Source organism: Lissotriton helveticus, chromosome 7 (assembly GCF_964261635.1).
Source record: "Lissotriton helveticus chromosome 7, aLisHel1.1, whole genome shotgun sequence".
NCBI classification, from domain to species: Eukaryota; Metazoa; Chordata; class Amphibia; order Caudata; family Salamandridae; genus Lissotriton; species Lissotriton helveticus.
Genome location: NC_136068.1, coordinates 1,952,021,702 through 1,952,036,644, shown reverse-complemented (window position 1 = coordinate 1,952,036,644; position 14,943 = coordinate 1,952,021,702). Strand labels below are relative to the sequence as shown.

At 49.9% G+C, this 14,943-nt stretch overlaps 1 protein-coding gene across 1 annotated transcript in view; it reads left to right on the top strand.

The window, feature by feature from the left end:
• Nucleotides 1–1,491, top strand: part of LOC144770011 (E3 ubiquitin-protein ligase TRIM38-like) — a 61,418-nt gene extending 59,927 nt beyond the window's left edge. Inside the window, exon 5 of the mRNA XM_078654203.1 lies at nucleotides 1,004–1,491. Coding sequence (XP_078510329.1) covers nucleotides 1,004–1,491 — 488 coding nt within the window. The remainder of the gene's footprint in view (nucleotides 1–1,003) is intronic.
• Nucleotides 1,492–14,943: the final 13,452 nt, after the last annotated feature.

The following is a 14,943-nucleotide window of genomic DNA, read 5'->3' as shown; positions in this document are numbered from 1 at the left end:
GGTCTCTGGGTGGGACAGTCACGTGTCTGAGGTCACACAGTGTGTCATTAACTCTCTCCTCTCTCTGCAGTGATGGGGTCTCTGGGTGCGACAGTGACTTGTCTGAGGTCACACAGTGTGTCATTATCTCTCTCCTCTCTCTGCAGTGCTGGGGTCTCTGGGTGAGAGAGTGACTTGTCTGAGGTCACACAGTGTGTCATTAACTCTCTCTCCTCTCTCTGCAGTGCTGGGGTCTTTGGGTGGGACAGTGACTTGTCTGAGGTCACACAGTGTGTCATTAACTCTCTCTCCTCTCTCTGCAGTGCTGGGGTCTCTGGGTGGGACAGTGACTTGTCTGAGGTCACACAGTGTGTCATTAACTCTCTCCTCTCTCTGCAGTGCTGGGGTCTCTGGGTGGGACAGTGACTTGTCTGAGGTCACACAGTGTGTCATTATCTCTCTCCTCTCTCTGCAGTGCTGGGGTCTCTGGGTGAGAGAGTGACTTGTCTGAGGTCACACAGTGTGTCATTAACTCTCTCTCCTCTCTCTTCGGTGCTGGGGTCTCTGGGTGGGACAGTGACTTGTCTGAGGTCACACAGTGTGTCATTAACTCCTCTCCTCTCTGCAGGGTTGAGGTCTCTGGTGGGACAGTGACTTGTCTGAGGTCACACAGTGTGTCATTAACTCTCTCTCCTCTCTCTGCAGTGCAGGGGTCTCTGGTGGGACAGTGACTTGTCTGAGGTCACACAGTGTGTCGTTAACTCTCTCTCCTCTCTCTGCAGTGCAGGTGTCTCTGGGTGGGATAGTGACTTGTCTGAGGTCACACAGTGTGTCATTAACTCTCTCTCCTCTCTCTGCAGTGCTAGGGTCTGTGGGTGTCTGGGTGGGACAGTGACTTGTCTGAGGTCACACAGTGTGTCATTAACTCTCTCTCCTCTCTCTGCAATGCTGGGGTCTCTGGGTGGGACAGTGACTTGTCTGAGGTCACACAGTGTGTCATTAACTCTCTCTCCTCTCTCTGCAGCGCTGGTGACTCTAGATCCAGACACGGCTCATGAACGCCTGATCCTGTCTGAGGACGGAAGACGCGTGACACGGACTGGCCCCGGTTGGACACTCCGTACCTCTGTGCGGGGGCGGGAGGGGTTCACCTCCGGGAGGCATTACTGGGAGGTGCAGACGCTGCAGGGGTTGGTGGATGTGGGGGTCACAGGGCGAACTCTGGGATTGGGGATGTTTACTGCAGACTTCCCTGAGTGCTCTTTTGGGGGTGTGACTCAGAAGAATGGTAGTCTACAGTTTACTCTCATCCACTCTCCCTCCCCCCAGGCCCCCCAGTCCCCCCATCTGCACCCTACGAGGCTGGGGGTGTACCTGGACTATGAGGGGGGGCGGGTCTCCTTGTTCAACGCAAACACCATGAAGCATCTCTGCACCATCAATGACACCTTCACGGGGGAGGTGCTCCCCTACTTCTCGGTCGGTGAGGGGGCAGACCTGCGTCTGGTGTAATAATAGAGCCCCCGCTCCCCCTCCCCTCCGCCACCAGGGCAATAACAGGGCAGAGAGAGGCAAACAGAAGCCCCCTCAGCCCCTTTCCTGCATCTATCTGGGGGAGGGGGGAACAAGAAATGTCCCCCAGGGAGAAGGGGCGGGAGGTGTCCTAGAGGGAGGGACTTGGAAGTTAAAATGTTCCTTTCTGCGAGGAGCTGTGAAGTGATGACATGGGGGGGTGAATGGGGTGGGGGTAGCGGGAAACCCAGCAGAGGCCAGAACAAAAATAAATGTGATATCTCCTCTAAGTATATGTGTGTGTCTAGCACCAAGAAGCCACGGATGCTGTTGTGCCTTTCACCAATAATACAGGCTCAGCACAAGTATTGAGTCTTGCTGATATTTTGCTTAGCGCTGTTGCTGCGCCTCACCTTCTTAGCGCTGTGTTGCGTCTCACCTTCATAGCGCTGTGTGGCTGAGCCTCACATTCTTAGCGCTGTGTTGCTGCTCCCCACCTTCATAGCGCTGTGTTGCTCTGCCTCACGTTCTTAGCGCTGTGTTGCTGTGCCTCACCTTCTTAGCGCTTTGTTGCTGCGCCTCACCTTTCTTAGCGCTGTGTTACTGTGCCTCACCTTCATAGAGCTGTGTTGCTGCGCCTCACGTTCTTAGTGCTGTGTTGCTGCATCTCACCTTCATAGCGCTGTGTTGCTGTGCCTCAACTTCTTAGTGCTGTGTTGCTGCGCCTCACCTTCTTAATGCTGTGTTGCTGCGCCTCACCTTCATAGCGCTGTGTTGCTGCACCTCACGTTCTTAGTGCTGTGTTGCTGCGTCTCACTTTCATAGCGCTGTGTTGCTGTGCCTCACCTTCATAGTGCTGTGTTGCTGCGCCTCCCCTTCATAGTGCTGTGTTGCTGCTCCTCACCTTCTTAACGCTGTGTTGCTGTGCCTCACCTTCTTAGCGCTATGTTGCTGCGCCTCACCTTCATAGCGCTGTGTTGCTGAGCCTCATCTTCATAGTGCTGTGTTGCTGCACCTCACCTTCTTAGCGCTGTGTTGCTGCTCCTCACCTTCATAGAGCTGTGTTGCTGCAACTCACCGTCATAGAGCTGTGTTGCTGCGCCTCACCTTCATAGCGCTGTGTTGCTGCGCCTCCCCTTCATAGTGCTGTGTTGCTGCTCCTCACCTTCATAGCGCTGTGTTGCTGTACCACACCTTCTTAGCGCTATGTTGCTGCACCTCACCTTCATAGCGCTGTGTTGCTGCACCTCACCTTCTTAGCACTGTGTTGCTGTGCCTCACCTTCTTAGAGCTATGTTGCTGTGCCTCACCCTCATAGCGCTGTGTTGCTGCGCCTCACCTTCTTTGCGCTGTGTTGCTGCGCATCACCTTCATAGCGCTGTGTTGCTGCGCCTCACCTTCATAGCGCTGTCTTGCTGTGCCTCACCTTCTTAGTGCTGTGTTGCTGCGCCTCACCTTCATAGCGCTGTGTTGCTGCGCCTCACCTTCTTTGCACTGTGTTGCTACGCCTCACCTTCATAGCGCTGTGTTGCTGCGCCTCACCTTTATAGTGCTGTGTTGCTGTTCCTCACCTTCTTAGCGCTATGTTGCTGTGCCTCACCTTCATAGCGCTGTGTTGTTGCTCCTCACCATCTTAGTGCTGTGTTGCTGCGTCTCACCTTCATAGTGCTGTGTTGCTGCTCCTCATCTTCTTAGTGCTGTGTTGCTGTGCCTCACATTCTTAGCGCTGTGTTGCTGTCACTTTCTTAGCGCTGTTTTGCTGATTCTCACCTTCTCAGTGCTGTGGCGCTTCACTTTCTAAGCGCTGTGTTGCTGCGCCTCACCTTCATAGCGCTGTGTTTCTGCGCCTCACCTTCTTACCGCTGTGTTGCTGCACCTCACCTTCTCAGCGCTGTGTTGCTGTGCTCCGCCTTCATAGCGCGGTGTTGCTGCACCTCATCTTCATAGCACTGTGTTGTTGCGCCTCACCTTCCTAGCACTGTGTTGTTGCGCCTCACCTTCTTAGCACTGTGTTGCTGCTCCTCACCTACTTAGCGCTGTGTTGCTGCGCCTCACCTTCTTAGCGCTGTGTTGCTGCCCCTCACCTTCTTAGCGCTGTGTTGCTGCACCTCACCTTCTCAGCGCTGTGTTGCTGTGCTCCGCCTTCATAGCGCTGTGTTGCTGCACCTCATCTTCATAGCACTGTGTTGCTGTGCCTCGCTTAGATAGCGCTGTGTTGCAGATAGGTTTGTGATCTCTGTGACACGTGTCCAGCTCCATCCTCCTCATTGGTGGACTCATGTCCGTGACTCAGTGACGTCTGCTGCCCTCTCCTTCCGGTCACAGGTGAATAAAGTAAAGTTCTTCACACTGAGCTGCGCCCCCTGCTGGCCCCCCCGGTGCAGTCCAGGACAGACCCACATGGGGATAGAGTGATGGACAAATCAATTACAACTTTAGTTATTACAGCCATTAGAATACGATGCGAAACATAACAAGCATTGGCATAGCCAATAGGCCTCGCCTTTGGGACTTTATAAGTGTTTAGCCACACTACAGTTGATGTTGTTGCACCAAGGATATTGTGCTGCATAATTAAATACCTATAAGATACCAAAGGCGGGACCTATTGGCTATGCCAATGATTGTTTATTTAACATCCACATTCACCTTCTGGTCGAGCTTTTCTATCAGGAAAGTTCTTGCGCCAATGTATGTTCACATCTGTTGAGGTAGGTGCCAATCTGGAAACCCACCTTGATTCCAATGGGCTCTCAGGCAAGGTAGATAGTCTATGCCTTCTACACCTAAAGCCCTCAGGAGAGGGGCGGCCTTTTACTGCAAAGCATGTCCCTGCTCAGGAGGATGTGATGTGTTGCTGTGCCTCACCTTCATAGCGCTGTGTTGCTGTGCCTCACCTTCATAGCGCTGTGTTGCTGTGCCTCACCTTCATAGCGCTGTGTTGCCGTGCCTCACCTTCATAGCGCTGTGTTGCTGTGCCTCACCTTCTTAGTGCTGTGTTGCTGCGCCTCCCCTTCATAGCGCTGTGTTACAGCTACATGGTGGATCCTGACAAAGTTTACAATTAATGCAATTGATACAGAACGCAGCAGACTGTCTGATCACTGGACTATCAGGCATAACCTTTCACCCCTTGCCTGCCTGCTTTCATGGTATTGGCTATGCTCAAAACCCACCGGACAACTTACCAACACACTCCCAAATTCAGGTGGCGTAAGACAGGACGTGATATTCATTCACCTCACTGAGCGCTGCTTTGTGGGCCTCGATCTAAAACCATAACCTAAGGCGAAAGCACATGTCATAACTGTCAAGTGATGGAATTCTCTCCTCCAGCTCAGCAGTCCAAACCCTGTTTACCCACATTCAGAAAACAGGTATAAGCAGTTCTGTGTTTATTCTCTGCATACTACCAGTTGCTCTGTTATGCACGGTGCAAATTAGCTTTTGCACATGGACTCTCAACAAATAAAAAGAGCATAACCAAAGGTGTTGGCTTCAAAAAGGGAAACTACTCTTTTTAAGAATGTGAACTGCTGGATGTGATCTAGGGGCCTGATTCACAGAACTAACTTAAGACAAAACCCTAAACTTACTGCTTTTGGTATTCACAGAAGGCATTTAGTAGTAGTAAAGTTAGTATTTTGTCTTAAGTTTTACTTAAGACAAACTTAAGACAGACTTAAGACAAACTTAAGACAGACTTAAGACAGACTTAAAACAGACTTAAGACAGACTTAAGAGAGACTTAAAACAGACTTAAGACAAACTTAAGACAGACTTAAGACAGACTTCAGACAGACTTAAGACAGACTTAAAACAGACTTAAGACAAACTTAAGACAGACTTAAGACAAACTTAAGACAGACTTAAGACAGACTTAAGACAGACTTAAGACAGACTTAAGACAGATTTAAGACAGACTTAAGACAGACTTAAGACAGACTTAAAACAGACTTAAGACAGACTTAAGACAGATTTAAAACAGACTTAAGACAGACTTAAGTTAGTATTTTGTCCTAAGTTTGTCTTAAGTTAGTTCTGTGAATCGGCCCCATTGAGGTGAAGTATTTTTGGCATCAAGTGTGTGGTACAGAATTCAACATACAGACAGGTCCCAAGCTCCTGGTGAAAGGCAATGGCTCCGGTTACGTGATTGAGTGCCAAGCTCTAGGAGTACATGCTGTGAGGTGGATGAGACAGCGAAGTGCAATGTTAGCGCTGATTATCGTTCAAAGTAGCTATATGTATCTTATTTTACATTCTGGCAATACTGGTAGAGTAAGAGAACTTCAAACCCCATGTTTCTTAAAAGTGTCTTTTCCCTGAAACAATCGTCCCCGACAATAGATCTCAAGTGTTATTTTTAGAGAGCAAGAAATACTTGGAGAGGTCCTACTTTTTTTTCGTCCTTGAAATGCTCGCAACTTTACCTGCCTGTTTGTAATAACTTTTTTTTCTATCGGTGGGGGGAGACAAACAGGAGGGTGGAGTTTGGGAAATGATAGATCCCGAGCTGTTGCTGGTGAGGTGGTGCTCAGGTGGTAATGAGTGATGCAGAGATGGTGCAGAGTGATCTTGAGGTGGTGCTGGTGAGGTGGTGCTCAGGTGGTACCGATCGATGCAGAGGTGGTGCAGAGTGATCCTAAGGTGGTGCTGGTGAGGTGGTGCTCAGGTGCTGCAGAGTGATGCAGAGGTGGTGCAGAGTGATCCTGAGGTGGTGATGGTGAGGTAGTGCTCAGGTGGTACCGAGTGATGCAGAGGTGGTGCAGAGTGATCCTGAGGTGGTGCTCAGGTGGTACAGAGTGTCGCAGAGGTGGTGCAGAGTGACCATGAGGTGGTGAAGAGTGATCCTAATGTGATGCTGGTGAGGTCGTGCTCAGGAGGTACAGAGTGATGCCCAGTGATCCCGAGGTGATGCTGGTGAGGTTGTGATCAGGTGGTACTGAGTGATGCAGAGGTGATGAAGAGTGATCCTGAGGTGGTGCTCAGGTGGTGCAGAGTGATCCAGAGGTGGTGCAGAGTGATCCTGAGGTGGTGTTCAGGTGGTCCAGAGGGATGCAGAGGTGGTGCAGAGTGATCCTGAGGTGGTGCTCAGGTGGTGCAGAGTGATGCAGAGGTGGTGCAGAGTGATCCTGAGGTGGTGCTGGTGAGGTGGTGCTCAGGTAGTATCGAGAGTTGAAGAGGTGGTGCAGAGTGACCCTGAGGTGGTGCAGAGTGATCCTGAGGTGGTGTTCAGGTGGTCCAGAGGGATGCAGAGGTGGTGCGGAGTGATCCTGAGGTGGTGCTAGTGAGGTGGTGCTCAGGTGGTACCGAGGGATGCAGAGGTGGTGCAGAGTGATCCTGAGGTGGAGCTGGTGAGGTGGTGCTTAGGTGGTACTTGGGGATGCAGAGGTGGTGCAGAGTGATCCCGAGGTGGTGCTGGTGAGGTGGTGCTCAGGTGGCACAGAGTGAGGCAAAGGTGGTGCAGAGTGATCCTGAGGTGGTGCTGGCTGGTGAGGTGTTGCTCAGGTGGTACCGAGGGATGCATAGGTGGTGCAGAGTGATCCTGAGGTGTAGCTGGTGAGGTGGTGCTTAGGTGGTACCGAGGGATGCAGAGGTGGTGCAGAGTGATCCCGAGGTGGTGCTGGTGAGGTGGTGCTCAGGTGGCACAGAGTGAGGCAAAGGTGATGCAGAGTGATCCTGAGGTGGTGCTCAGGTGGTGCAGAGTGATCCTGAGGTGGTGTTCAGGTTGTCCAGAGGGATGCAGAGGTGGTGCAGAGTGATCCTGAGGTGGTGCTCAGGTGGTGCAGAGTGATGCAGAGGTAGTGCAGAGTGATCCTGAGGTGGTGCTGGTGAGGTGGTGCTCAGGTAGTATCGAGAGTTGAAGAGGTGGTACAGAGTAATCCTGAGGTGATGCTCATGTGACACCAAGTGATGCAGAGGTGGTGCAGAGTGACCCTGAGGTGGTGCAGAGTGATCCTGAGGTGGTGTTCAGGTGGTCCAGAGGGATGCAGAGGTGGTGCAGAGTGATCCTGAGGTGGAGCTGGTGAGGTGGTGCTTAGGTGGTACCGAGGGATACAGAGGTGGTGCAGAGTGATCCCGAGGTGGTGCTGGTGAGGTGGTGCTCAGGTGGCACAGAGTGAGGCAAAGGTGGTGCAGAGTGATCCTGAGGTGGTGCTGGCTGGTGAGGTGTTGCTCAGGTGTTACTGAGTGATGCAGATGTGGTGCAGAGTGATGCAGAGGTGGTGCTGGTCAGTTGATGGCAGAGTGATGCAGAGGTGGTGCTGGTGAGGTGATGCAGAGTGATTCTGAGGTGGTGCTCCGGTGGTACCGAGTGACGCAGAGTGATCCTGAGTTTGTGCTCAGGTGGTACCGAGTGACGCAGAGTGATGCAGAGGTGGTGCAGAGTGATCCTGAGGTGGAGCTGATGAGGTGGTGCTCAGGTGGTACCGAGTGACGCAGAGGTGGTGCAGAGTGATCCTGAGGTGGTGCTGTTAAGGTGGTGCAGAGTCATGCAGAAGTGGTGCTGGTAAGGTGGTGCTCAAGTGGTATCGAGTGATGCAGAGGTGGTGCCGTGTGATCCTGAGATGGTCCTGGTGAGGTGGTACTCAGGTGGTACCGAGGGGTGCAGAGGTGGTGCAGAGTGATCCTGAGGTGGTGCTGGCTGGGGAGGTGTTGCTCAGGTGTTACCGAGTGATGCACTTACCCTCCTTGCTCCTCACTGTGCTCGGGCAGCCGATTTAGCGCTGTCACTAACCCCTCAAGCCAAACACTCCCTGCCGCCATCCCGGCACGCCCGGAGGCCACGCCCCTTTTTCAGAGGCCACGCCCCCCCGCCGATCCCTACATAACAGTCGCTGATTACAAGCGCCACTGTGAAGTATTGTGCTCCTGAGGCGGAAGCCGGGAGCTTAGAGCTTTTTTAACCATTCTTTTAACCCTGTTGTATCTTGATTTGTCACCTGTTAAAATGTACTCGTTTTAAATTTGGCTTTAGCACTTAACCTCCTCGCTCCTCACTGTGCTCGGGCAGCCGATTTAGCGCTGTCACGAACCCCTCAAGCCAAACACTCCCTGCCGCCATCCCGGCACGCCCGGAGGCCACGCCCCTTTTTCGGAGGCCACGCCCCCCTGGCCGCCACCCTACCCGCACATCCATAAATCATGTGCTTTTTTCGGACGCGCAGCAAGCGCGACGTTTGCGCGCCGAAGGCGCGCTAAAGGTAAGCCCGTCTGCGCCCGTCCGCGTCCGACTGGGGCCAGGGGCCCTCCATAATGCCCACATAATACAATACTCCTCCGTGCAGTTGGTTAAACTCCAGGGCCTGTGGCCTCTGGACGATACTGTGAGCGCAGGAATCGACAGGCTGTGACTGACTGCCCCGCACTCTTCCCCCCACCCCTTCCCCTCATATTTTCCCCCCACCATCTGTCCCTGTCCCGACCTGCCGGCTCGCCCTCCCCTCACCGCATTATCCGCCTATTACCTTAACACCAGGTCAGCAGTTAAGCACTGCCTTGAACTCTTCACCTTATTGGACCTGCATAAACCTGATCTCTTATTCCTCACTGAGACTTGGTTTTGCGACAACTCCCTTCCCTCACTATTAGCCGCGCTCCCTTCCTCATAGTATGCTCTACGAGCCGACCGACTCCCCGGCAAACTGGGTGGCGGCGTCGCTCTGATCGCCCGTAGAGAAATCTCCTTCCAACCTCTAGTTTTCTCTTCCATCGGCTCATCAGACTTCTTAGTTGCTCGCTCACTTTCCTTTAGTACCCTGCTTACCTGTCTTCTTATGTACCGCCCCCCCTCACCTTCTCAACTCTTTCTTCCTAGCTTCCAAGACCTGGTGGCCACCCTATCAGTAAATAACTCCTCCATCTTGGTGCTAGGTGACTTTAACTTTTGGCCCTCAGACCCGGCCGAATGTTCTACTTCGAAAGAGTTCTCAGAGACCCTCCACTCCCTCAACTTCATCCCCCTCGTTCACTCCCCTACCCATATCCAGGGCCACATCCTTGATCAGATCTGGTCCCTTAATTGTCCAGTAACGTCTCTGTCTATTTCCCCTTGCACTTGGTCCGACCGCTTCCTGATCTCATTCTCCCTACTTCTCGGCACAGTCCTCAAGTCTCCTCTTCCCAAAAACATCTGGGCGCGCTCCTGGAACTATGTGGATGTGGCCTCGCTGTCCGCCACACTCTTCGCATCCAGCCCGGATCTCCACGGGCTGTCGTCTTCTGCGCAAGCCGACTCCATCAATTCATGGCTTCGAATAGGCTGCAACTCAGTCGCTCCCTTAAGGCGGGTGTCATCCAGGCGCACCAACAACGCAAAACGTTGGTTTAACGAAGAACTGAAGGTTCAAAAACTCAATGTCCGCCGCGCGGAACGGACCTGGAGGCGAGACTATTGCCCGAACCTTAAAAACCAGTACATCACCCTTCTGGCCTTGTACAAAAAATCTATCTTGGCGACCAAGAATGCTTATTTCTCCTCTAAAATTCTAACTGCCGAAAATCAGCCCAGAGAAATCTTCTCCATTGTGCACGATCTCGCCTACTCAGATCGGCCTACCCTTAATCCCTCACCTTCCCAGCACTTATGCGACTCCCTCAATTCCTTTTTTCTAGACAAAATTTCCAATATTAAAGCAAACATCCCCCCTTCTTCTTTTATCGACCACCAGTGTCCCTCAGTCGTAGCATGCCTCGACTCCATTCTACCCCTCACTGAAGAATCCTTCCTCGCCCTTCTGCCCATGGTTAAATCAGGTTCCCCTCTAGACCCTTGTCCTGCACACTGAGGTTCCGTGGCGATTTTACTCGTGTTCATAACATTGTCGTAAATACATAATTTTGGTATCAGTGAACCGCAAATGATCCATTTAGTATATCCTGGTATTTTCGCTATGCTATGAGCAAGAGCACTCCTGTTACCAACACATTTGTAATTTACCCATGGCATCCATCTTAGATCACGGAAGCCATTTTGTATTCCTTGCCCTCACATAGTCAATGGACACGCAATGACCTCTTTCTTATTAAAGGACACGTAGGCTTTAACCGGCGATTCACCTTGCTAGTGACACGTGCACCTTAGGCCAGCAACGCTGTAGCAGCATGACTCGGCAAGAACTGCCTCTCCAGCCTGAGGCCAGTCCTGCCATACTGGTTCTTGTGTTCGTTGGCCTGATCATGATTAGGCGGCCGAAGCTGGTAACCGTGCCCGTTTACGACCCACAAACATTTCTTATCCTGTCTTTCTATCTTCCACACCTGGCTCTACTCCTTTCCTTCTGGGCCTTTATTAGGGGGAGGTAACGAAATTTACGATGAGGCGGTCCGGGTCTTGAATGAAGAAATTGACATGGGAGTATGATGGACTAGTGGGAACCCCTCATTCGTAATGTTTTGACATCAGATACTGTCGACGATTCCTGTGCAACGCCAAATATTTATTGTTTAAAGACACGGATGATTAGAACTGTGGTAACATGTAAAGAATTTGCCTGAAGCCCAATATTTAGTATATAAGGAGCAATCCTCTTTGTACAAATCGAACAGGCTCCTAGATACTGCCTATGTGTAGTTTCTGCGACTTCTGTGTCCCTGCAGTAATAAACCGTTGGTCTTTGACGCCACCATCGAGAAGCCCGTGTTTCTGTTTGTTTGTGTACCAAGACAGGTTGAACTCCGGAGTCTTCGGGTGTTGTCCCTGACACCTCTGGACGGAACTAAAAAGTCCAGAACTCCATTTGGCGCCCAACTCGGGGCGACGTCATTCGGTACCGGTCCAAAAGCCTGAAGAGTTCGAGGAGCTTCGTGTGAAGATTTCAGAGGGAGGCGCCCCACTTCATCGATCCCGGCATATCGCAAAAGTGGCCCCGACGTTCTCTTCCACGAGGGTTCCCGTTCAGACGGCTGCAGTGCTCCGTTGCCTTGACCGTCGCCCTGTCTTGGACCCGAGGTGCAGTCCTCAGTACGGCGAAACGTGACGGGTTTCTCCTTGGTGACGTCTTCAGTGCCTCAGTTAAGTATTCAGTGGTTGCTAGTTAAATATTTTATGAGGATTGCTCCCGTTTGGATAATCCTTTTAGTTCTCAGTTCAGTTCAGTTCTGTAAGATTATCACTGGTTATTCTGGTTACGATAATCATTCTGTTCAGTTCAGGTATCGATACATTTGTCAGTTCTGGTAGGCCTAAGTTCGTGGTTCGAGTGCGCATCTTTTCTGTTTGTGTCTTGTTTGTCTTGTGTTCCGGATTATAAAATGGTAAGTCGGAAAAATTGTATGTTGTCTTGTTTTAGTTGCAACAGTGATTCCCAGTTGGAGGACTCGTGTTTGGTTCCTCCGATTGGAACTCCCCTTTATGATCTATATTGCAAATTTGGCGTGGGCCCTATCTCTTATAATGAGGTATGGATCCACTACACAGAGAAAGACGGTGTCCTTAGTTGGCCACTACATGGTAGTTTCGAACCTGAAGTCCTCGATAATCTAGAAAGAAGGTTGTTTAAGAAGAAAGCCCGGCCGGCAATGTTTGATTCTTTCCGTTATTGGCGAAAAGAATCTAAACAGAGAGAAATTAAAAAGCTGAAGAAAGAACAGAAAGAGCAAGAGTTGACTTTAGAACAGTCTGCTAGGCAGCTGCAACTCAACGAGTCTGAGAAAGCGATGGAGATGGCCGACAGAGAGCGTAATTTAGCGATAGACAAGTGCTATCCTGCTTTGCCATCGAGTACGGCTAAGATAGTAGAGGACCCTGAAAAGGATCCCCTGTTGTCTTACTTGTTACGATCACCCCCACCGTATGCACAAGGTGCTACGGCTCCACCTATACCGAATGTCCAATTACCGGTTGCTGGACAACCTGGTGTCCCTGTTCCCGCTCCCCTGAATCTAGCTCCTGTACCTCCTGTAGTCAATATTAATGTTCCTTCGACAACCCCTCTTCTAGGGTTGCCGGCTTCTTTTCCTATGCCTGTGTCTTCACAAGCTATTTTGCCTGCTACTCCTACTGTTCCTGACCTATCTGTTCCAACTGCTACTCTATTCACTGCCTCTGCTAATATTATGACTCCGCTTTCTGTTCGACGAAGAATCACTGATTCTGTCTCTAATATTCTATCTCCCTTCTATAAAACTCTGATTAAGACTCCTACCTCTGACTCTGTGCAGAGACGTAGTCAGATTCCCAGTACTGAAGAAAGAGGAATACTAGATTCCACTGCCCTTAGATGGGTTTCGAAAGTTGGAAGATATAATGTACAAAATGTATTAGATACATTTATGCAATGGAACGAACCGACACAACGATATGTGTTCGATGAAATGTGTTTCCTTCTACGTGAGGAATTGGAAGAGGATGACCCTGAATCAAATCTAGGAGAATTAATTAATGTTCAGAAAGAGTTTGCTACAGGTATGATAGTTGGTCAAAATATAAAAGAAGCGATGGAACTAATTTTTTGTTATAGATCCGACTCATCCCTTCTTTCACCAAGAGAGTTAGAGAAACGTAGTACGAAACGAAATCGTCAATATCCAATGAGAGAGGTTCCACCAATTTGGCGTGAAGCTGTGCAAGCTAATGCACCGCTTGGTATTGCAGCCGCTCCGGCCCAATTCCAGAGAGTATGGATACATATTCCATGGAAGCGAGCTGAAGTATTAGCAGTAAAACAGGCCTTGCCAGATCCGCATAAAAATCCTGCAGGGTACTACAAAGAGTTGGCTCAAACAGTTGACGCTTGTGTATTGAATCTTGCTGACATAGATCTGCTATTTGGTAATGTAGTACCGCAACCAATTTGGGCTAAAATTCGTAAAGAGAATCATCCAGTTGCCCTAGGTGGTGACTGGGCAGCTATAACTGCAGCGGATGGTCAACAAATAGGTGGTTCCAAACCTGAACCTTTAATTGCTGACTTGCCTGGTAGAATAATCGATTTAATGAAAACCTTAATGCCTGCATTACGCGTTAACTGGGATAAATTGTCCGCGTGCAAACAAAAGAAAGACGAAAGCGTCTCCGACTTTTTCACAAGATTCGAAGAGACTTTCGTAGATCATAGTGGTCAGGATATGAGCACAGAAGGAGGCCAGAGATTATTTGTTGATAAATTTGTGCACAATCTGTCGCCGGAACTTAGTAGTAAATTAAAGAATTCTGAAAGTGCGTGGGCTGTCTCTACGACTGCGCAAATACTTGCGACTGCTCAGTACTACGAAAATAGGGATAAAGAAGAGAAGGAAAAATTAGATAAAAAGACGAAAGATTTAAAAACTAAAGTACTTTTACAGCAAGCTTATCCGCCTCGCACGAATCAAACTAATATGCAGCAAGGGTCATATCAAAGAACGGATTATAATTTTCAAAGGCCACAATACCAATGGAATCAATGTGCTTATTGCAAAAAGGAAGGTCATTACAAAAGCGATTGTCCAGTTCGGGCGCAAAATAATGATGCAGCCGCTCAGAGAGGTCGTGGTAGTTCTATGCAAAACTCTAGAGGTCGAGGACGAGGTGCTATGCCTCCACAGACAAGTGATCGCCCTTCTAATTATTTCGACCAGCGTAATGGACAATCTGCCCAACAGAATAGGTCTCCACAGTATCATGTCAAAGACTATTATGAAGCCAGTGAGGAAGGTCAGCAAAGTGAATACTAGGACAGCCATGGACAAAGAGAGGGAGTAGTATCAGTACCAGTAGATCAGAGTGGGCCTTATGTCGCAGTAGCAACATCAGGTATAGTCGAACCGTTTCTGTTGGATACTGGTGCAGCAAAAAGTTCTATCATACATGCGAAACTCCCTGGCGCACCTTTGTCTGGCTCAACAAACGTTTCAGTAGGTTTTTCGGGCGCCCCTGTTCACAACCCTGTTTCTGGTCCTTTGTCTATTTCTGTTGGACCCCGTCAATTGAAAGCACCCCTGATTTTGACGACAGGTTGTAACGAAAATCTGCTTGGTTTAGACTTGTTAAAACGCCTGTACGCGACATTGTACTGTTCTCCAGCGGGAGTACAGCTTACGTTGGGTAAAAGAATAATCTCCCCGATGTACTTGTCAATGGATGCGCTCCCACCAGAGCTGCGTTCACTCCCTGATACTCTTTGGGCGACTGGTCCTAATGATGTAGGTCTATTGGAAATTCCACCCTATGTAGTAACTTTGAAAGCAAATGTCAAACTTCCACGAATTCCACAATACAGAATCTCTAGTGAAGGTGAGCGTGCGCTCCTACTGATAGTACAAGACCTGATCAAGAAAGATGTTGTAGAAGAGACTAGAGGTAATGTCTGTAATAGTCCTGTACTGCCTATTCTGAAACGAACTGACCCTACAAAACCTCCAGTATATAGGTTCGTAATTGATCTTAGGGAGGTCAATAAAATTGTGATCCCACAGTTTCCTGTGGTGCCAGACATTACTGCATTGTTAACGTTGATTCCTGCTACAGCA